General features: G+C 33.4%; 2 protein-coding genes and 1 long non-coding RNA gene across 8 annotated transcripts in view; all 3 read left to right on the forward strand.

The window, feature by feature from the left end:
* The first annotated feature begins 74 nt into the window (after nucleotides 1–74).
* LOC127156142 (probable G-protein coupled receptor 141) lies at nucleotides 75–4254 on the forward strand. The gene is given in 4 exon segments (XM_051098877.1): nucleotides 75–79; nucleotides 177–340; nucleotides 1538–2356; nucleotides 2359–4254. Coding segments are annotated over 4 exon segments (1092 nt in total). The 3' UTR covers nucleotides 2463–4254.
* hnf4g (hepatocyte nuclear factor 4, gamma) lies at nucleotides 2467–19448 on the forward strand. Of its 4 annotated transcripts, none has more exons than XM_051097913.1 (10): nucleotides 2467–2569; nucleotides 9725–9893; nucleotides 11702–11796; nucleotides 12663–12769; nucleotides 13280–13435; nucleotides 15803–15890; nucleotides 15965–16117; nucleotides 16206–16442; nucleotides 18319–18432; nucleotides 18899–19448. In XM_051097913.1, exons 2-10 carry the CDS (start codon nucleotides 9730–9732, stop codon nucleotides 19030–19032), a joined length of 1248 nt encoding a protein of 415 aa, XP_050953870.1. In that variant the 5' UTR covers nucleotides 2467–2569; nucleotides 9725–9729; the 3' UTR covers nucleotides 19033–19448. The 4 variants fall into 4 exon arrangements, with proteins under 4 accessions (XP_050953870.1, XP_050953868.1, XP_050953867.1 ...); XM_051097911.1 differs by lacking the exon at nucleotides 2467–2569 and adding an exon at nucleotides 3929–4254; XM_051097910.1 differs by lacking the exon at nucleotides 2467–2569 and adding an exon at nucleotides 6205–6511.
* Nucleotides 19449–22513: 3065 nt separating this feature from the next.
* LOC127155589 (uncharacterized) overlaps nucleotides 22514–24707 on the forward strand; it is a 124759-nt gene continuing 122565 nt past the window's right edge. For all 3 annotated transcript variants that reach the window (XR_007825626.1, XR_007825625.1, XR_007825624.1), the window contains exon 1: nucleotides 22514–22664. This is a non-coding gene — a long non-coding RNA (uncharacterized LOC127155589). The remainder of the gene's footprint in view (nucleotides 22665–24707) is intronic.

Below are 24707 nucleotides of genomic sequence, written 5' to 3' on the forward strand. Positions count from 1 at the left end.
ATACTCGTATCTACCAGAGCATTTTAAAAGCCACTATTACAATATATTCATGCTCATCCATGTAGAGAACAGAAATGGAGTATTGCAGTATTTTTTATAATAACTGAAATCTCAAGGCTTGCTTGAGGTTGTTTGGCAATGTGGTGCTCATTGTTTTTGAGGTTGGCCACCTAAAGTGAAACGTCAAATGTGCAAATAAAAACAAACAGCAGTCTAGCCTCATCGAGAGAATGTGTTAAAGTAGTGGTTACTGAATGGGTGAGGAACAGATGCAACAAACACATTACCTTACTTCCTCATCTGCTCTGCCATCGTCGACTTCTGCGTTGCTGTTCTGAGGGTAAGTGTCTTGCTTTATTGTCTTATTAGGTTGTTCATTTCCTCACGATTAAGTAAACAAATGTTATTTTAACATTTGTTATTTTAATGTTATTTTTAAATTAATTTTAAATGCACAGTGTTGTGAAAGAAAGCTGAAATGAACCATGCATGTACACACACAGTAGTTTGTGGCTTGTTTGGCACTTTCAAAAGAGCTACAAAGAGAGAAAGTTAGAGATGCATGAAGTGCTGCCAAGTTAAACTTTAAAAGGAATGCAACAAGGATTTATAAAATACATTTACTTATACACTGGCCTTTTTAATAGTGTTTAACACTGTTACGTACTCAAACTGTAAACTTATATAACTGGCAACAGTACGTTAATGCATTAACTTGCATCAGCTAACAATGTGCAATAGATTTGTACCATATTTAACTTTAACTTTATAGTAAATATAGAACAGCTCATTCGTTAATGTTAGCTCAGGTCATTTACATAATGTTAACAGATACAACTTTGAATTTAATAATGTATTGGTAAACATTTGAGATGAACATCAGGCTAACTAGGATTAATAAATGTTAATAGGCTAATGAACTAAACACAACTTTACTGTAAATCATAACAGAACAGAAAATCTTCAATGTTTACTCACCCTCATGTCGTTTTAAACCTGTAAAACTTTTTTTCTCTTCTGTGGAACAAAAAATATTTTTAGTAGTTTACTTACTGAAGAAATGGACGTCAAAAGAAACGAAAACTCTTTGGTCAAAAACATTCTTTAAAATATCTTACGTTTCACAGAAAGTTGTACAGATTTGGAACGACATGAGTAACTTAAATTATTACAGAATTTCCATTTTGAACTCTCCTTTTAAAGCAAAGCTTTTTAAGTAATTAGACTGCTAATGAATTTAATAGCTGAAAATGATTTAAAGTAAAATCAATGTAAACAAACAGGGTTTTTTTTTGGCATTTATTTTTGATAGCATTTGACAGGAAACGAAGTGGGAGAGAGAGAGGGCAAGGTCCACAAGCCAGGACTCGAACTCGGGATGCCCAGAGAGCAGCGGTGCTTTATATCGGCACTGACCAAACACGCGTTTCTAATGGTTAAAACGTTCTTTAAAATGTAGCACTGACTTGAACTAACACAAAAACAATGCAGATGACTTTCGTATACATTAAATAACTTTATCACTCTTATCTTCAAGTTTGTTCTCTCACTAGAAAACATGACGATGAACACCACAGTCAGCAACATCACCAGCCCCAACAACACAACCAACCCGACTTCAACAAACCATCCGTCCACCTCACCGAGCCCTACAGGGTCACCGTGATCATTATCTACGCTGTGGTGCTTCTGTTGGGAATCACAGGCTTAACTGTCATGATGAGCTTGTTAAAAACCAACATTCGCTCGTTAACCACCATCGCCTTTCTGAACTTGATGGTCGCACACTTTATTTTCTTGCTCACCGTGCCATTCAGAATCTACTACTACGTGACAAACACATGGGCGCTGGGCCCAGGGTTCTGTAAACTGGTCAGCGCCATGGTGCACATCCACATATACATGGTGTTTACCATCTACTCCATTCTCCTCACGGTTCGCTTCCTGGAGTTTTACAAGAAAATGAAGCGGACTGAGTTCTACCGGCGATTGCACGGACTGGGCGCTAGCGTTCTAGTGTGGTGCATCCTGTTAATCATCATGCTACCCCTCGTATTAGATCGATACGGACAGCATAACTCACAAAAAAACCAGTGCTTCAAATTTGATGTGTTATTACATGAGACCTATGTCCGCGTCCTGAACATGATTCTGTCCATCTGTATTATCACCGTGTCCTGTGTGCAAACCTGCATCCAGGTGATCATCCTGCGCACAATGATACTCAAGTACGGAGCCGCCAGCCGCTCCCAGCAGGAATTTTGGGTCCAAATAAAAAACCTCATCTTTGTACTCATCATGCTCACCTGCCTGGTACCGTACCACCTTTTCAGGCTACAATACATAAAAAAACATAAGACCTTCATCAGATAAACGAAGTGTTTCTGGCTATCACTGGGCTTACGTGTTTCGACATGCTGACCTTCACAGGGAAGAACATCTGTAAAGTGTGTTGGACCTAAAGCGGATAAATACTGTAGCCTAGACTCTTTTTTCCACATCACTATCAGTCAGGGACTACAGATGTGAAGCTGGAAACCCTGTTTTAGTTATAATACGGATAGTGAAGGTAAATGAACATCAGCCTTGGCCAACTCTAGCCTAGCGGTATTTTGCGTCAAAATACCATAGTAGTTACTACAGTTTTTGTTAACTCTGGCAGCTGTGTCTCTGAAAGCTTTTCATCACATTGTCTGAATGCGCTTGCAAAAAACAGGCCTATGTTTTTATGTTATTTTATTGCTAATGTAAATTCTAGTACCATGATACATACCATATAGCATGGTATATATTAAAGTAACATAGTGTTACTACAGTAGCTAGGCTATGATTTGATAGTTATGTCTGAAGTGATAAGGTATTTTGTTATCATGGTATTTAAGTCTTTAAGATGATTTGAAATGACTTTTGTTTTGATATCTGCACTGTATACATGCTTTTAAGGAGATATTAGAGCAAAATATATTTTATATAAAGGGTTGATTTTATAATTTGTTTATTTAGCCTATCAAAACAAAACTGAACTAATATCTACAGATTGCAGCTCAATGGATTTAAGGCTTACATTCTCAGAACTATGGCTAATGTTCTGGCAAAGGTCTCTCAAACTTATAAATAAACGTTTTTTTCAATGACAACAACACGTTCGTTCAATAGTTGTGCACAAAGCATTAGAGTCATCGTTCATGGAAGTTTTTTCTAAAACATGTTTCAGAACGTTCAGGGAACTTTCAAAAGTAATAGAACGTTCCCATAATGATAAAATGGAATGTTCACTTATTTTCGTTCCTCTAATGTTCACATAACCAAGAAAAATGGTTTTAAACATTAAAAAATGCACGTTTTGAACATTCAGAGACCAAAGTGTTCATACCTTAATGGGAATTTGCTAACGTTCTCAGCACGTTATTTTGAGCTAGGGTGTGGTGGTGGCATCATGATGAACTAAAAATAACGAAACTCCATTTCTGAATTCTCTTTTACAGTATATCTCTCTAGAATTGAGTTTTTTTCTTTTATTTTTTTTTTTAGTAAGCATATAGCTAAATAAAAAACGACGCAAGTGACAGAACGTCAGTTGGTTTCCTATTTGGGGACGATATTTATACTCATGCAGAAATAATACCAATAGGTGGTTTGAATATATCAGCTTTAAATAATGTCTTATGTTCAGTTATGTGATCAGACAATGACCAACCGATGTTCGACCGTTCTCGTAGAGAGGGATAAATAGAGATTTGGCGCCCTCTTCTGATAAAATATGAGAACGTCAAAGACCCGCTCTGAGGTAGAAAGGTAAAACGATATTTCTATAAAACCACAAGTTGGGCCGTTAGGGATTAACCAGTGTTTATAAGCAGGCTTTTTACTTATTTTCTGAAAATACAAAAGTGTCCGTTACATATTTACGATATTATAAATTCAAAAGTTTCTCTTCTTGTCTTTAGGCTTTGTTTGTCCGTGTACTTTACGGCTTGAACCCACGCATAGGCAACACGATTCATGTCTTGTGTTTTATTGGGGCTAGTTACTGTTTAACATCTCCACCCAACTTTCAGTTTGTTTAGTAAATCGATCTAATGAGGCTCCCCCAACACCACCAAAAGTATTATCCAATGTGAGGCATTTGACATGTTAAACACTTCACTTGCTCTCTATAACAGCCTAAATTTCATATTTATTAGCATAACATTTTGACACATGTTCGTTTGGCTTTTGGTGGATTAATGCAAATCGTTGTTGGACGTGGAGAAGGTAAGACGAGATAGTTTTGAGTTGCGGTCATTGGAATTGTGGGCCGGTAAAAGACCAAATTCCTACCTTTTACCTGGTTATGTAGTCTTAAAGAAGTCCTTGGTACTACATTTTGACGGTAAAGAAAGTATCTCTAGTGCAGTGACGTCAGCGTTCCTTAAATTAGGTTCGTTTCTATTCGTGTGTTTTTTTATTGACAAATAGAAATGTATAGGTGTTTCATACAGAAAACGTACAGAATTTCCTTGTTTTCGTAAAATTTATGTCGAATAAGCATTGCTTATTATACTATTATATGTCATAGTTTATAGCCAGTATTGCTGCTAAATGTTTTGTTTAGTCAATTACCTTAGTATATTAATCATATACATTGTTTACATTAAAAATATGCCTTCATTATTTCAGTTGCCTGTATAGAAGTGACATTAATACACTCTTTTATACAGCACTAATGTACTGCCTTGAGACTGAGAGTTTTTCACAGTCCTGGAGTGATATTTTATCTCCAAGCAATTCTAGTTTGACCTTGAATTTGTTTTACTGTTGAAGTGGTGTGATAGATTAGCTAGTAATGTGGAGAGGATTTTGCAACATGATTTTTCAATACAGTATTCATCTCTGCAAAGAGCTGATAATGAGGTGTAATGCAATCTATTCGTGAAATAGATGGGCTCCCCTATCAAAACTCTTATCACGTGAACATTTGAGCACTTCCTCATTTAAAACATTGTTTGTTGGAGAGAAGTTAAACTGTAACCTGAATGAAGTGGCCCTGTGCTTACTGAATCTAGCCTTAAGTCCATCAATATATTTATTTTTTTTCAATTTTATTTTAATATTTATTTGTCTTTCTGCTGTTGTTGTTGTTGTTTTTGTGGCCTCAGTGATGCTATTTAATTTGACTTACTAGTTGATTAAATTGCACCACAAGGCAATTTAATGTGCAAAAATCCCTTGTAAAATAGCAAAGTATTTCATCAAAGTTTAATATATATATATATATATATATATATATATATATATTTTAAGAGTTTATATATATATATATATATATATATATATATATATAAACTCTTAAAATTATAGTTTACACTCATGTCCTTCCGAATCTGTATGCATTTTTCTTCTGGGATAAAAATTAAATAAATAAATGGAAATAAAATGAAATCCAACAACTTTGGACCCCATTGAGTTTCACTGTACATTAAAAAACAAACGAACAAACAAAAAATAAAACAAAAAAACATTAATTTTTAAGTCTTTCCTGTTATGTTCCACAGAAAAAGGAAGTAATACAAAAAAAAAAAAGAAAAAGAAAAAGAAAATCTGTATATTTATTACTTTGAAGAAGTAATGGAAATGGCAAGTCATTTTGAAGTAGAAAGACTAAAATGATATTTTTTGTAAAATCTACTTTCGTTTTATTTACATCTTTGAAAAATCTGTTTTACAGTGTAGGTTTGGAAAGTAATGAGGGTGAATAAATAGAAATTTCATTTTTTGGTGAACTGTCTCTTTAAGAGCAATGACTCATCATTAGCTCATAGATTCAAAATATTACATTTAAATAATTCTTCCCTTAATCTTATTTAAATAAACGTTAACATGCAAAACAGAATTTGTGTCAGACGGATGTAAATTATGTCTGTAATAATCAATAACTCTCTATATACCTCGTAAATTTATTTCAGATATCAAAAACCTGAAACTTGATTTTAAGCCATGGCACATCTCAAGCATAGAAACCTCCACTGATTTAACAGAAGTTGAGATGTCTTTGGACGCTCAGTGGTGCTGCAATCTCTGCCATTTTCTTCAGAGACGGTGCATTACTTTGTCATTTTACTTTAGAATAGGACCTGTTGGTGGGGCTGCACCAATAAAATCTCGTGTTACTTTCTGGAACAAATGGGGAACACTGTTATCTCTTCATCCTTCTGATAAGTATAGGATAAGGTGAGAAGATAAGTTCTGTTCAAGGAGGTGAGGAGTCTTGGCGAAGGCTCCTCCCTTGTCTTAGAAGATGACAAATCAGCATTCTGAAGAGATGGTCAACCTAAGGCTGCCCTCGCTTCTCTCTCCAAGAGACACTGTCCCGGGACGACTTTAAGTAGAGATAGCTAGGCAGGGATGAAGTTTTCACCCACTCCTCTTCCAAAATCCTTGTTGGACATGGATGTAGCCAATTACTGCGAGGGCCTGGACCCGACCTATAGCACACTGGGCTTTGAGAACGCAGAAGTGCTTTATTGTGGTGGTGAGTGCTGTGTCCATTTTGTCCAAAATATGTCTTTTTAAGTACTTTGGAAGTTGCGGGGTTGATGTTGCTTGTGTTAGTAAACCGAAGATCATTCTGCTTGAAATGTGTGTTTCCTGTTGTGTTGTCGCTGCTGAGATTTTCACTGATGTGGGTGTTAATTTGGCTTTAGTATGACTCGCATGTGTCTGGAGGGGACGGACGCCCTGTCATGGCTGGATTAATAGCTGTCTGAACTGTCTGGAATGATTTGTCCCAGCAGAATCATTTACCTCAACCTAAAAGAGATAATTGTTAGCTAACTATTTTGAAAGTCTTTCCATTCGGTTTAAAATTCAACGAAGGTTTCGCTCAAATCCTGAGAAAAGAGTTCTGAGTCTCTGGATTAGACACTGGGATCTCCATGGGTTCACAGGTTGGGAAAACAATTCAAAGCAATACGGGAGGAGACATTTTGAAGCCTGAAAGGGTGTTTTTGTATTTTTATATGTAAGTACATTAAATAAAGGGGACAGTCACACTGGGGCATTGTGGGAAACGTTGTGGATAGGGCAACTCTTTTAGACGCCTTAGGTTATTGGCCCAATTACATCACCACAGTCTGATGTGATTTATCCGCTTTGGTTCTCCATTAACCTAATGCTAAAATTGCTGAAGAGATTTCTCAGTTATCTTTACAGTTCTTTCCAGTACATCAGAGATAGAGAAAGGCCATAAAATAACTGGAATACAAACTATTTAAAGGCAAATGCACAATCTCTGGCATGCAGATGGACAGCTAGACAAAAAATGGAAATATTCAGTTGGATTTTCTTAAAAAAAATCTGTAAACTTTACTTAAATACCTTATGTAGTGGAAATGGAATGGACTGAAACCAATAAAATTAGATCTGTCATAGCTAGACTGAATCTGTTGCAGTTAAATGCTAACTAACAAATGCTAAATATAGTATAAATATGATTTTATACCACATATCAGTCCAAATGCATTAGGTTACTTACGTTTTGTGTACTCAAACCATCCATGCTGGGAACAGATAGATAGATATAGATAGATAGAGATAGATAGATAGATAGATAGATAGATAGATAGATAGATAGATAAAATATTTTACAAATTTAAATGGATTGCGCACACTGAAATTGAGGTATGACCAGAAATAAAATAAAAATATATTAAACTAAAAATAAAATACAATGAAAATAAGTAAAATAAAATATAAAATAACATAAAATAAAAATAAAATAAATAAAAACAAATAAATAAAACATAAAATTAAATAAAATTAAAAATAAAATAACATTAAAAATAAATTATATTAAAATAAAACATAAAATAAAAATAAGTAAAATGACAAAAAAATTAAATAAAAAAATATTAAAATAAAATAAATACAAATAAAAAAATAAAAATAATTAAAATAAATATTAAATAAATAAATAAAATAAAACAAAATAAAATAAAAAATAATAAAATAAAATGAAAAATAAAATATAAAAAAAATAAATTAAAATAAGTAAAATGAAATAAATTATGAAATATATAAAATAAAATAACAACATAAAAATAAAATAAATAAAAATAAATAAATAAAACATAAAATGAAATTAAAGTAATAAAATAAAATAACATTAAAAATAAAATATATTAACAAAAAGTAATATAAATAAAATAAAAATAAGTAAAATAAAATAAAATATAAATAAAATAACATCAGAAATAAAAGAAATAAAAATAAAAAATAAATAAAATTAAAAACGAAATAAAATATCAAAATAAATAAATAAACAAGCATTTTGTTGCATTAACTAATTTTAATCAAGTATGTAAGTAATTATCTAGTGTGCAATAAAATAAAATAAAAAAAACAAAACAAACTAAAATAAAAATAAGTAAAATAAAATAAAAAATAAAAATATCAAATAAATAAATAAGCATTTTGTTGATGTTAATCAAGTGTGTAAGTAATTATCAAGCGTGCAATATGCAAAATTCACATTTCGAGTTGAATTTTGCATGCAAATACATTTAATATAGTGTATGAAAGCATTTGGACGGATTGGTTGTTGTATTCCTCTCATTTGTATATAAATCTTGGCATTCTTCAGCTTTCTTTAATTGTCTTGTGCTGGGATTGTGCACCCAAAAAGCACATTTGTCATCATTTACTCGCAGTTATATCCAAACTGTATGAATTTCTTTCATCTGTGAAACACAAAAGAAGATATTTTGATAAATGTCCCAGATGTTTTTTTTCCCAGATGTTGTCAATGGTAACCAAAATTGTTTCATTACCAATAACTTTCAATATATCTGCAGAAGAAAGTACGTCATACAGATTTGGAACAACATGATGGTGAGTAAACGAAGACAGAATTTTCATATGAGCTATTTCTTTAATTAAGCCCATAAAGCTGTGTTTTTTGTTTCGATTATAAGTACTCTAAAACTACGCAGATTCAGATATACGAAATCCGACGAGCTGAAATTGCTCCCTGCGTCCACGCACGCCCTTCCGCGTTCAAATGATGTTTTATTCCGAAATGAGAAGGAATCACTTTGGGAATATACTGAATCAGAAGAGATTGCTTTCAAGCCACATTAACATTTATCCAAGAGATGTCAATCTCCATTGAGTATCTATCTATGCGATAAAACAGAGGCTAATCCTAATTAAGTCTGTCCTACAACAGCGGGAGGCTCCAATCAGTCTCAGCGCATAAAAGGCTAAAGTCCCCTGCTGCATTTCTTTTGTTGAAATGTTATGATTTTGGATGCACAAAGGAATGATTGATTTTTCATCCTTGTCTATATGAACAGAAGGGTGCCGCTCTCTGTTGCATTAGAAGGTCTTTTAGGATGAGCATCCTTTGTTCACTTATGCAGAACTCTTCCTCATTCTCCTCGTTAGCTCTTATGATTGAGAGACTGAGTAAAAAGGCCGAGATTTGACAGACGTATCGTGCTGTATAGCTTTATGAGACTCACTAGGCTCTTTGTTTGTTAGCTTAGCATCTAGCAGAAGTAGATTTCCACTATTTAACCTTCTGGATGTCCAATGGATGTGATTCTCTATTTTAGATAGGGAACAAGACACCCAAGTGATTCATCAAGCTCTTACTTGACTGAACTGTTCTCTTACTTGACTGCAACTCAAACCAAATTGTTCCAGTGATGATTTCACTTCTGACCGTCCTTGTTGTTGTTCACAGAAAATATGCCGACAGAGCCCAACATCAGTCAAGGAGAAAATGGCGTGAACTCCAACTGCGCAATCTGTGGCGATAAAGCCACAGGTAAACATTATGGCGCTTCCAGCTGTGATGGCTGCAAAGGCTTCTTTCGCCGGAGCATCAGAAAGAGTCACGTCTACTCCTGCAGGTACCTCACACTCATTCCACTGAGGTGTTATACACTATAAAATGAATATTGTGTATTTAAAATAAGTTTTATGTGGGAAAAATGTTATTTTGGTGCTGTTACAGTATTTGTTAATAGATTGAATTAGCTTTCATTGTTATGTTTTGTTTGTATTTATTTTATTTTATTAGTTTATATATATATATATATATATTTATTCTAAATTCTAAAAAAAAACAAAATATAAAATAAAATAAAAATAATATAAAATAAAATTACATACCATAACATAAAAATAAAATAAAATAAAATAAAAAGAAATAAAATAAAATAAAAAATAAAATAAAAAGAAATAAAATACAAAATAAGTAAAATAAAAATAAATAAATATAAACTTAAATTAATTAATTAACAAACATTTTGCTGCATTAACTCATTTTAATCAAGTATGTAAGTATCAAGTGTGCAATAAGCAAAATTCATGTTTTGAGCTGATGTTTTGATACAAATTTGCACTCATTCAAATGAGATGTTGACACTATAAAATTAATATTGTGTATTGAAAATCATTTTTAGGTGGTAAAAAATGTGTTCAGTGTTATTTTAGTGCTATCATATTATTATATGCTATTGTTATGTTTTGTTTCTATTTTTATTTAATTTAATTTTTTAAAAATATTTATATTTTAATTTATAATATATATATATAAATAAAAATGAATAAAATAAAATAATAATATAAAAATAATAATAATAAAATAATTTAAAAAATAAAATATAATACAAAACAAAACAAAACAAAATAAAATAATAAAATAAAATGACATACCATAACATAAAATTAAAATAAATAAAAATAATGAAAATAAAGTAAAAAAAAAAAAAAAACAAAAAAATAAAATAATAGAATGAAATAAAAATAAGTAAAATAAAATAAATAATAGAAAAATAAAAAACATAAAACTAAAATAATAAAACAAAACAAAACCAAATAAAAAAAAATAATAAAATAAAATACATATAAGTAAAATAAAATAATAAAAATTAAAAATAATAAAACTTAAAAAATAAAATATATAAAATAAAATAAATAATAAAATAAAATGGCATACCATAGCATTAAAAAAAAATAAAATAAAATTATATATATATATTATATTTTAATCAAGTATTTAGTATCAAGTGTGCAATAAGCAGAATTCAGCTTTTGAGTTGATGTTTGCATATTGACGTTAAAAAAAATGATTTTTTAATAATATACATTTTATATATTTTATATATTTATTAATTAAGTTACTGTATTGGTTAATTTTTTATATTTCTGTTTTAGTAATTTTAGTACTTAGTTTTTACGCTTTTTTTTTTCAAACATAAGTAAACATAAAGCATGATTATGATTCATGACTGAGTGTCTTTTATGACCCAATCCTTTTTAATGAATCATTCATTATGACTCAAAAATCAGTTTTGAATTTGTGAATGATCAGTTTCACGATTGAGAGCCTCAGTTTTTTTTAACGAATCAGTCAGAAGATTCATGAATCAGTCTTGAACTTGTGAGTTATTAGTTTGAATTGCTCTAAATTATTAAGACCAATTCGCTGGACCATAAGCCATTATTTCTGTCATGTCCATATTTAAATGACTAGAAAGAATCATTAAAGAAGCAATTAAGGAACTGTATTGGTTTAATGAAATTAAAATCAGAACCAGATACGCTAAATCCCTTACAGTTCCCACCTATATTTTTTAACGCATCTGTTGTGATGTTAATATGGTCTTTGTAAAGTTTTGCTTTTTAATAAATCTTTTGATTTACTTTTGGACAGGTTTAATCGTCAATGTGTTGTTGATAAAGACAAACGGAACCAGTGCCGTTTCTGCAGACTTCACAAATGCTTTCGAGCTGGAATGAAGAAAGAAGGTGAACATTTTATATGCATACTTCTTCCCCCACAAATACTCCCTTTTCCCACCGTTTCGACCAGATCATGGAGTAACAAGGAAGAGGGAACTCGAGAGAGTAAAATGGATGATGCCATAAAACTTGCCCTGATTACACAAGGATGTTTAGTTTATTGGATGTATAACCTTGGCTTAGACTTTTATGATGGGCGATCATGTGCTCTCCACCTCACTTTCCGTGCGTACACGTTGTTCAGGACTGCGGTCAGTTAAAGTTTTACCTCTAGCTCAGGCAGGCTTTTGCACGGCAGTCATGGAATATTTTTTCAATTGCTTAACGTTTTCAATTCTTTCTGAGAAAGAAAAGATGCTTAAACCAGCCTTAGATGGTTTACTGGTCTTAGCTGGTTTAAGCTGGTTTACCTTCTGGTGTTTACTAGATTGAAAACTGGACTTCCAGCAAAAGCACCTCTTGACCAAGTTAGGAAACTAGCTAAGACCAGCAGACAATCTCAGGCTGGTTTACGCCTAGATATGAGAAAAATCACACATTAGTAATTTAATTTATAAAAAGGTTCTAAAAGTTCCATTTTCATAAATAAAAGTATTTCAAAATATTCTTTAAATGTATTTAAAAGTAATGAAAAATACAGTAACAGCCAGTAGGAAATATATATGACTTATAATGCTTTAAAAGGTTGTTTTATACAGTTAAAATACATTACAAAGAATGTTTTCGTTTTGCCGATGTAACAATTTCTTGGCAATGTGTGAGATTTGCTGTAAATAAGCTTGAGAAACACACCCATCATCTTGGCTAATCAGTAATAACTCTTAACTGTTATTAGCTCACTAATCAGCGAAATTGTTTGTGCTTGTTTTCAGCCGTGCAAAATGAGCGGGACCGTATCAGCTCGAGGAGGAACATACAAGACTCACATGACCTGCCGCCAATCACGGCCCTGGCTCACGCTGAAGCTCTTTCGCAGCAGGTAAACTGTCCTGTCAAGGTTAATCGAAACACTCTCTTTCACACATACTGTATGTAGAAAAAGAAAGAGAAAGAATATCAGGAGAAAAGGGCAGAGATGAGGAAAAAAAACATGCGTATAATTACGGTATCTACGGCAGTAAGATTTATTGCTTTTGAGCAATAAATCATTGCTGTGATTGTCAATTAAAGCAAAGGTGTATGGTTTTAATGCATTATGCTAGAGATAAATAGTCAGCAAAGACAAAAATTAACCAGCAGGGCTGATTAAAGAAAGAAGAGAGGTTTCATTACGGTAACTCTGATGAAGCTCGGTAGTTATTAATGACAATGAGAGATAAATAACAACTGAGCGCTGCTTTCTTTAAGCATCGGTCTGTGTCATCAACATTTCTAATTATCTGCATGAGTACCTGGGTGAATTTATTCTGAGAGAGAGGTAACAGCCTGTGCGAAAGCATTTTTAGAGGACATGGTAAATTCGTTTTTTCTCTCGTCTGTCTGCAAGCAGATCAACGCCGCCAGCCCAATGGGCCCTGCTGATGTTTCAGAGAAAAAATCAGCCACTATCAGTGACGTCTGTGAATCTATGAAGCAACAGCTGCTTGTTCTGGTAGAGTGGGCTAAATACATCCCAGCCTTCGGCGAATTGCCACTTGATGACCAGGTAATGGCCGTTGGAAAGCAACACTGGCTGTGCTAATTGGGAAGGCCCTTGGGTTAAATTGCAGGGCCGTTCACTGAAGCTCAATATTTGCTATTCACATGGCTGACTCAGTTTAGCCTCCATTTAGCATGCTGTCTGTGTTGCTCTAAATTTCAGATTTTTTCTCCTTGCATTTATTGTTATTGAACTTCAGAATCTTCCAATGTTTAAATATGAGGTTAAGAATAAAAAAACGCATTTACGTAATGTCTGTTAGCTTTGAGGTCTTTTAGTAATACACTAGCATGTTTATGCATTTAAAGTTTGCAGTCGTTTTCTTCCGGACCAAAATGGACTGCTCATATTGCATTAATGTGAATTTTTTGTGAGGTTCAGGCACATAGCATTCTCCAGCTAAAATGATTGGGCAAACCAAACCATAAGTTGTAGAGACTTGAAACTTGGAGGGATGGTAGTACTCACACCGTCTACAATGTCACCAAGGCTCGCCCCAATCGGCCTGATGCTGGCGCTACAACGATCAAAAGTACAAAATCGCTCATAAATCCTAAACCGTTAGTCAACCGTTAAGTGTCTTATATTGTTGGATTTTTTGATAAACCTACTTAGGCAAACTACACTGTAAAAAACAATTTGTTGAGTCAATTTAAAATAATTTGTAACCTGGCTGCCTTAAAAGTTTAAGTTCAGTCAACTCAAAAAAAGTTTATTCAACTTGAAATGTTAAATTATACTAAGTGACAACTTAGATATTTGAGTTGAATCAACTTAAAATTTTAAGGCAGCTGGGTTACTTACCCATCTGTTAAGCTTAGCAAACACAAATATCTAAGTTGTTACTTAGTACAACTTAACATTTCAAGTTGAATAAACTTGAGTTGACTGAACTTAAAATTTTAAGGCAGCAGGGTAACAAATTATTTTAAGCTGACTAAACAAATTGTGTTTTTTATTTTTAAAGTGTAGTCCTAGGTTTTTCACCAAGTGCAGAAAGATTGTCTAGAGAGTGAATATCAATAATTAACAAAAAAAAATTTTGCGATGGGACGCCAAAACGTTAATCGGGACTGGGTTTGCTTTACTAAAATGCCTGTAACTCTTGAACGCAAAGAGATATTTTTACCAAACTTGTAACAGGTGTGTAAGAGCTCAATCTGAGGTCAAAAAATGGTTTGGCCACTTGGTGGCACTATAACAGGGCAATAACATATAAATGGCTACGCAACCGTTATTCTGATTGACTTGAAAATTGGAATGCTGTGTCTTTGTTCAAAGTGCCACAAGTGTCTACGACTGTCATATATCTTAAAAAACAATGAAGTTTGAGCACCTATTAGACAAGGGTAATGGAGGCCGATCGAGGCGAAACTCAGTGGATATGTTTGATTCACATCCCTAGAGGTCTGTAATTTTTAAAGAAATCAGCCACTAGGTGGCAGTAACATGTTTTATGCCTCTGTAATCACGTGGTGTTTCATATAGCCACAGAATATTCATATTAATTTGATAGACCTCATCATACTGAGCAACTTTGCCTCGGGACTGCGGGTGGAAATTAGCATTTTTGCTATAACCTGGCACATGACATCTTTTCTTATTTTAGACTAATGTTGTTTGTGCATTGTCCCTGATCAAATAAATTAAAAAAAAAAAAAAAAAAAAATTTTGCAGTCAATCAAATTGTTCATTAAATATTCTTGATTATGTCCTAACGGGTTTTTCGCTCAACCTCAGTATAAGCCCTGCAGCGTGATTCTCTGGACTCTCTAGATAAAAAAATTATCCAAAAAAGTTTATTTAAATTAATAATGGGGTTGTTTAGTTAGTAAAGGCGAATGTCCAGTTATACCTAAAAGCCTATAAATCCTAAACAAAACTCAAAACTTCATAAAACTAGGTGAGCACAAAACTATAGGTGATTTTAGATAAGCATGCAAAGTTGTATGCAGATAGGACCATAGGTGGCGCTATTACAGTTAAAAAGGCTTTAAAAACACTATATTTTTATGGTAAATCTTTTTCATATGTGCTTGAACGTCTTAAAGAGCTTGAACCCTGATAATCACTGCTTTGAATTCCATTCAAAATGTTCGGATAAAATAAAATTCAGTTATTAACACTGAAGACTGGAGTAATAGCTGCTGAAAATTCAGCTTTTCCTTTATAGGAATAAATGACATATTTACAAATTTACTGTATTTTTGGTCAAATAAATGCCACCTTGGTGAGCATTGGAGACTTTCAAAAACATAAAAAATCTTACCAATTACAAACATTTTTTTAAAAACATTCCATTATAGTACAGCAGATTTTCATTTCATTGTGGTTTACAGAAACTTGTTAAACCAGGCCTTGTTTTTCTTCCAGGTTAGTTTATTACGAGCTCATGCCGGAGAGCATCTTCTGCTTGGTGTGGCTAAGAGGTCAATGCCATACAAAGATCTCTTGCTTCTAGGTAACTTCTAATATTTATATTTACCTTTCAACATAACTATACTGTAAATAAACAGATTTCCATTTTCCATGCAGGAAATGGCTGCGTTGTCCATCGAAACTGCCCAGAGCCGGAAATAGGCCGTGTATCTAACCGAGTCTTGGATGAACTGGTTCTGCCCTTCCAGGACATCCAAATTGATGACAATGAATACGCAGCTCTAAAGGCCATAGTGTTCTTCGACCCTGGTATAAAGACATAAAACAGAACATTCATTGAACACCCAGTATCAATCCTGAAACACAGCCATACATGCTACTATCTCTGTTTTTCTAGATGCCAAAAGCTTAAGAGACCCCTCTAAGATCAAGGCGATGCGCTATCAGGTTCAAATGAGTCTGGAAGACTACATTAATGACCGGCAGTATGACTCGCGTGGGCGATTCGGCGAGCTTTTGCTGCTGCTTCCTACTCTGCAAAGCATCACCTGGCAGATGATTGAGCAGCTACAGTTTATCAAGCTTTTCGGTCTTGCCAAGATAGATAACCTGCTGCAGGAGATGCTTCTTGGGGGTGAGTATGAGGTGAAGCATTCAATTGCAGGGGCTTTTGGAGCGGAAAAATGCTTCATGATCATTTTTTTTAAACTAGGTGAAAGCAAGTACTTAACCGGAAAAAGTCTGCTTAATCTTTCTTATATAATACTGCACACCATAGTGCAAAATGACGAGGCAAAATGATGCATTTGCTGTATTAGTATACCATATTAACACATTAATTCTGGATAGGGTGGACTTGTGCTTGCTAAGGCTAACGTCACTATTATCTGCCTTAGTCTATTCAACATCCAGTGGAAAGAACCAAATGATAACATATTTTTGTAGGCCAAGCTGAAGTTTGCATCACTCTGGTTCTCTTGATTAAAATCCCAATGAATTTTACCATTGGCTTTTGGATTGTTACAGAAACAAATGTTAGTCTGTGACTAACAAAAGTTTTTGATTCTTACACATTTTGTTCCTCTTGATAATCTTCACAAATGAACACATCTGAATTCTGAAGCCTAAATACAATCATGTGAAGTAAAAAGCTAAACTTAGCCTATGAACTACATGGTTACATGACATCAAAATAACCACAATTAGGCTTTTGACAAGTCTTTCAGTCTTTATTTAGAAAACATTTTCTATGAAGGTGTGAGTTAGAATAGTTTGCAAGAGCACTGTTATAAACACAATGTGGCTGTGAAAGCAGACTAGAGAGTAGATGAGTTTTCATGTTCAGCATGATGTTTAAACTCTGTAGTCCGTTTTTCCAGAAAAGTTAAAGATGTATTTTATGTTGTTGAACAAAATCTGAAAATACCGTGAGCTTGTGTTAAAGGGATAGTTCACCCAAAAATGAAAATTCTTCATTAATTACTCACCCTCATATCGTTCCAAACTCGTAAAGCCTTCATCTTCAGAACACAAATTAAGATATTTTTGATGAAATTCAAAAGCTTTTTGACCCTACATAGGCAGCAATGCAGCTACCATGTTCAAGGCCTAAATAAAGGTAGTAAGAACATTGTTAAAATAGTCCATGTGACATCAGTGGTATCAGTGGTCAACGGTAATGTTATGAAGGTACAAGAATACTTTTTGTGTTCTGAAGATGAACAAAGGTCTTACAGTTTGGAACAACATAAAGGTGAGTAATTAATGACAGAATTATTAACATTTTTGGGTGAACTATGCCTTTGACCATATTTCAGACGTTTAACCAAAAAGTAATTCAAGAAAGCCCATTGACTTTAGGACAGTGGAACCAGAAGTGCTAAAATGCTAATTTCTGGGTTTTGACCCATAACAAAAACCTGCAGGATTCAATTTCCACCCGGGGTTTGACCCGTAAAAAAACCTGCAGGATTCAATTTCCATTACATTGCGACTTTAGTGTAATTTTACTTTGATGACTCTATCAGCATCTGTGGTTGTAAGCAGGAAGTAGCACATACAGTTGAGGTCATATGTTTACAAACACCTTGCAGAATCTGCAAAATGTGAATTATTTTACCAGAATAAGAAGGTTCATGCAAAATGCATGTCATTGTTTTATTTAGTACTGACCTGAATAATATATTTCACATAAAAGTCATCTACATATAGTCAACAAGAGAAAATAATAGTTGAATTTATAAAAATGACCTCATTCAAATGTTTGCATATGCTTGATTCTTAATATAGTGTTGTTACCTGAATGATCCACAGCTGTGTTTTTTTGTTTTGTGATAGTTGTTCATGAGTCCCTTGTTTGTCCTGAACAGTTAAACTGCCTGCTGTTCTTCAGAAAAATCCTTCAGGTCCCACAGAAATTTGCCACCAAATCTGACCTAACTGCTCAATGGAATTTTGTATATGGAAATGCCACATTAATCCATCTCTTATTTATTCATTTATTTTTGCAGGTCTAACCACGGAGCAACCTCACTTACATCACAATGGTCACCCTCAGGTTCCATTAATGGGACAGACCATAGTCATTAGCTCCATTCCAGGACCTGCACACTCACAGCAGATGGGTAAGACACAAAATTCTGTCATGAATTACTCATGTCATTCCAAAACCCGTAAAACCTTTGTTCTTCTTCAAAACACAAATTAAGATATTTTTGATGAAATCTGAGAGCTTTCTGACCCTGCATAGACAGCAACGCAACTGACACGTTCAAGACCCAGAAAGGTAGTAAGGACATTGTTAAAATAGTCCGTGGGACATCAGTCATTCAACCTTAATTTTATGAAACTATAATGATTTATTCAACAATTTCCTCTCAAATTAAGGTGTTAATTTGTGTTTTGAAAATGAACGAAGGTCTTATGGGTTTGAAACAACATGAGGGTGAGTAATTAATGACAGAATTTTCATTTTTGGGTGAACTATCCCTTAAATGATAATAACCCGAATCATTTGCTAATTATATTCCAAGCTCATTTTATAGCTTTTATATGTTAATGCAGCTTTTGCTTCTGTTTCTGTTTCTTCAGCATCCCCAGATACCCCCATTCCATCTCCTACTTCAGTACAGAACCAGGAGGCCTACAAACCCTCTGCCAGCCCGGCTCTCCTGCTCCCACCACAGCCCATGCCAAACAGACCCTCTCCTGAGCCTCCCCTATGAGTCTCTTCTTTGCCACAGGCACTGTGTGTTTGTATATGTGTAAATTGTGTGAGTTACACTCTTCCCTACATCCAACACAACATATTTATCTGATCGAAAGAGAACTTTTGAAACAAATTCCAAATTTCAAAATTTCAAAATCAAAGTGGATCACCACTAATTGAAAAATGTATTTCATTACGCATCTGACATACTAGCAGATCTGGGGTTTTCCTTGTATCAGCTTACCACAGGCAACCTTGTAAAAATAGACAATATTCGTTTATTAATAAAAAATGGTATCAACATTTTTTGTATTAATAAAAAGTCAAGATTTAATTTATTAACAAAATAATACTATGCAACTCTAAAGAAATGTTAGTTATTTTTTGAAAATGTGCCCTCAAACACAATAAATAAATGCTCTTAGTGCCTAAGTTGTTTTTTTTTAATGTATGGATTAATGTGTATTGTTTATTTATAACTTTTTAGGACTTTTTACAACCCGTAAGGCCTTCGTTCATCTTCGGGAACACGAATTAAGATATTTTTGATGAAATCTGAATGCTTTCTGATCCTGCATAGACAGCAACGCAACTGAAAGGTTCAAGGCTCAGAAAAGAAGAACATTGATAAAACAGTCCATGTGACATCAACCGTAATGTTATGAACCTACAAGAATATTTTTTGTGTGCAAAGAAAACAAAAATAACGACATAAAGTATGCTTACTTCATTAATACAGTTGAGGTCAAAAGTTTACACCCCCCCTTTCAGAATCTGCAAAATGTGAATTATTTGACCAAAATAAGAGGGATCGTACAAAATGTATGTTTTTGTTTATTTAATACTGACCTGAAAAAGATGTGTCACATAAAAGATGTTTACATATAGTCCACAAAAGAAAATAATAGTTACATTTATAAAAACGTCCCCTGATTCTTTATACTGTGTTGTGACCTGAATGATCCACAGCTGTGTGTTTTTTTGTTTAGTTATAGTTGATCATGAGACCCTTGTTTGTCCTGAACAGTTAAAATGCCTGCTGTTCTTCAAAAAAATCCTTCAGGTTCCACAAATTCTTTGGTTTTCCAGCATTTTTGTGTATTTGAACCCTTTCCAACAATGACTGTATGATTTTGAGATCAATCTTTCACACTGAGGACAACTGAGGGACTCATATGCAACTATTACAGAAGGTTCAAACGCTCACTGATGTTCCAGATGGAAAAAAACATGCATTAAGAACCGGGGGTGAAAACTTTTGAACAGAAGGGAAATGTATGTACATTTTTCTTATTTTGCCTAAATATCATATTTTTTCATTTAGTACTGCTCCTCAGAGGCTACAGAAGATACTTACATGTTTCCCAGAAGACAAATTAAATTAAATTTACCCTGATCTTCAGATTCAAAAGTTTTCACCCCCATCTATTATTAATATCTAACATGCATTTTGTATGATCCCTCTTATTTTGGTAAAATAATTAACATTTTGTAGATTCTGAAAGGGATGTAAACCTTTGACCTCAACTGTATATCAGAATGTGTTAGCTTTTTAATAGCAAGAGGAGCTTCTTGTTGTTATACTAAATACTGACTGCATTTTCAAAGTTTTTCATATAAACATCATAAAATGTCACTTGTATTACAATCAGAAGGTCATACAGTACATATCCTGGCAAATGTCAAAGGACCCTGCATGCTAAGGGCAACAGTACATTCACACAGGTGATTCATGTGGCAGCCGTATAAATATGAAGCATAAAAAGACAGATGGGACCTAATGCTTATATTTGCAACTTTTGTCAGTTTTCTAAAGCAAACCCTGAAAGTAAAAAGCCACTGTGAGCTATATATGGAACCTATGCAATTACAACAAAACGATGAAGCTGAGACAAGAAAGCAGATGATCATAACATCTCATCCGAGCTGGGTGAAACGGTGCTGCTCTCTGACATATTGTGAATCTCTACCACCTCGTCGCCTCCAAAAAAGACAGGCAGACGGAGAAAGAGCAAGAACAGTGGGCTCATTGGAAAACACATCAAATCAGGCTATTTTCTGCATCTAAACAACAGCATTTGGTGCAGGTGAAGTCCATGTTGTCAATACCACGGCGTTCATGGGAAGCTGTAATAAGTTTTGGAGTGCGCCCTGTTTGGATGGTTTTCCAGAAAGCAATCTGATATCACTAGGTGTAAGTGCACAAGGCCCCGGGGCAGATGAGTCGGATGATGCCGTCAATAGTAGCTGTCTATTATACTGCGGGAGAGCTTGGAGGAAGTGGAAATGGAGAGCGAGCGAGGTAAGATAAACATAGCAAACCCTCCAATCAACTCCATAATGGAGTGGCAGCTCGCGTGGGGTTAAACGGCAAGCTTGACGGGAGAAGGCTGAGCATCCAGTGATCCTTAATGAACAAGCGCACAAGGCTGAATGCACTTATTTGTATACAAAACATTATCTTGGTATTCAAGGCACACATCTCATCTGAGGCGTTCAGCTTTGTGTGACGGTGTGGTATTAAGGCTCAGTAAGCCTCCTCTGAGCAACGTGGAGTGGATGGAATAAGCATATCTGTTCTTCACCTTTGTGGTGAAGGAAACTCTCACACACTACACCTTGACATTCATGACAGCGAGGATACTCAAAGTGATTGTAATCCACATCGCCGACAAGCTGAATAGGAGGAATTTTCCTCCCTTTTCTCGTGTAGAACCATCATTTGTTTGCATAATGACACTTCCAGACTAGAGACTGCTTCTGTTGCTGCGCTTTAAAAACCTGCTTTGACTTAGCAAGGTCTCAGCTCTTCTAATCTGTTACATGAGAGGAAATATAGATTTGAGGATGGTTTCATGGACATTTTTATGTCATATTTTTAGAATCGGTAGATTTTCATAACTATAAGTATTAGAAAAAATACTTTAAGACAGTGATTTCAAACAAACAAACAAACAGATTTATTTATTAGTTAAATGACTGAATAATTAATCCCACTTTTTTTTTTGTCATTTTTAAAGATTTGTTCAGACAACACTCATAGCAAAATACATTTCTATTTTTTAAATAATGCATTATCATTTAATAAATATTAATAAATATGTATAATTAATAAATCATAAAAAATAATAAAAAAATCTTTTTTTGTACTAATGTTGATTAATTTAATAATAGGCCTATTAATGTTGATACTGAATTATATAATATAATTTTAAAGGAGCCTAAGTGATGGAGTTGTATAATTCTAAAATAGAAAATAATACAAAGTTAATAGTGGAAAAACGGTGACTTTTTGCTTTTTGTGGGCGGGGCCTTAGAAGGCAGCTTGGCCTACTAATCGCAAAAGAAATTAATTTTGTTTTATTAAATATATATGTATATATAAGTTTGGTAAAGACGTAATATAAAAAGAAAGAAAATATGAACTGGCGAAAAATAAAGAATGTATTACTTTCGCTGTCACATGGCATTAAATTTCCCGCGGAAAGTGGGCTACCTGTCTGAGGCCTACAGTACTTAATTAGCGTTTTGGTCTAATACGTTTCTGACATACAAATATAATTTAATAGTCGGATAAATATTGAAATAAGAAGATGGAATTACCAAAAATGACGCTTTCTTCGGCTTCGTTGTGGAAAGATGGCGAAGGTGAGTTACTGTTTGTTACTGTATCTTTTTTTCTGTTGATACTGAACTCGCCGTATGTTTACAGTGTTTTACGTTACGTTAGTAAACATGCCTGAAGTTATGTGATATGTTTCTATAGCAACGAGTTTTAACATTTGTTTATTTAAATAGTGCGTATTTGATGTTATGTTGTCTAATTGTTGACAAGCAAGCGAATATGGTATCTTTTTTGGTGTCACATTTTCAGTTGCCGTTTTATAAACTACCAGTCAAAAGTTTTTGAACAGTAAGATTTAATGTTTTTTTGCCTGCACTTATTTGATTCAAAGTACAAAGACAGTAAAATAGTATTTTTACTATTTAGAATAACTGTTTTCTGTTTAAATATATTTTAAAATGTAATATATGTCTGTGATTTCAAAGCTGAAATTGTAGCACCATTACTCCATTCACATGATCCTTCAGAAATCATTCTAATATTCTGATTTGCTGCTCAAAAAACATTATTATGTTGAAAACAGCTAAGTAGATTTTTTTTTTCAGTTTTCTTTGATGAATAGAAAGTTCAGAAGAACAGCATTTATCTGAAATAAAAATATTTTTTAACATTATAAATGTCTTTATCATCACTTTTGATCAATTTGAAGCATCCTTGCTAAATAAAAGTATTAATTTCTATAATTTTATTTAAAAAAAAAAAAAAAAAAAAAAAAAAAGACAGACTACAGGTTTTTGAATGGTATAGTGTATAATGTTACTAAAGAAAATCACTCTCTCCACTAAAGGAAGTGTTTCGGCCCTTTTGGAAATTTGAATAATTATGAAATGTACTCACAAATAGTATAAGAAATTAATTACAAAGGCACAACGGCTTTCTCTGTACTTGCAAAGCTTAATTTATGAGCTAAATAATTAGAGTTTATCTTTAGAAATCTTTTGTAACATTATAAATGTCTTTATCATCACTTTTGATCAATTTGAAGCATCCTTGCTAAATAGAAGTATTAATTTCTATAATCTTATAAAAAAAAAAGACAGATTACAAGTTTTTGAATGGTATAGTGTATAATGTTACTAAAGTTTTTTTTTTTTTTTTTTTTTTTTTTTTTTATATATCAGATTAATGCTGATCTTTGGAAGTTTCTCTTCATCAAAGAATCCTAAAAATGTACTCAACTGTTTTAAATATTGATAATAATATTCATAAAAAATATTTCTTGAACAGCAAACCAGCATTTTAGAATGATTTCTGGATTGTAATGCTGAAAATTTCACATGATCACAGAAGTGAAGTACGTTTTAAAACATATATATTAAAATAGAAAGCAGTTATTTTAAATAGTAAAAATATTTCACAATATTACTGCTTTTTCTATATTTTGGATCAAATAAATGCAGGCTTGGTGAGCGGAAAAGAATTCTTTAAAACTTCTGTTCAAAAACGTACTTGTGACTAGGAAATATTCAAAATATTTATTACATACTAGTATTTAGCAGCTATTATCCTAACTATTACATTGCTGATCAAAAAAGAGCATTTCCACTCTCACTGAATCCTTTGGGAATCTGTAGTTCTGGTTTTACTAATAACTATTATACTTTTTCGAAAGCTATTAGAATCCAGTTTTCTAGTAGCATTTCAGTAGACACTGTTTTAGTGTATTTTTCATTTTGTTAATAAGTAATCATATATATGACGAGTTATAAAAGCAGTTGTACCACAGTTGCAGTGCTGAACATCTGAAGCACCGATTAAATTCAATTACAAAAATTGGCCACTAGGTGTCATTAAAGACGCATTGTACGTACAGCCCCCGTAGCGATGGTTTTCATTGTGAAGAATTTCCAGTAAGAGTCTCCACAAATCTCACTTGATCTTTTATTTTATAACGTATGCAAACGTGGATCAGAATCGCAGCTGCCTTCAAGACTCTTAGCTTAAGTGTTCCACGCCGGGTTATTTTATAAAGCATTTGTTGATAGCGTGTTCATTTATTTGTGCCATCAGGGAATATTTTTGATTAACTCCGCTCTCCATTTAAAAGGAATGAATGGTGGTCTATT

Source organism: Labeo rohita, chromosome 24 (assembly GCF_022985175.1).
Source record: "Labeo rohita strain BAU-BD-2019 chromosome 24, IGBB_LRoh.1.0, whole genome shotgun sequence".
NCBI classification, from domain to species: domain Eukaryota; kingdom Metazoa; phylum Chordata; class Actinopteri; order Cypriniformes; family Cyprinidae; genus Labeo; species Labeo rohita.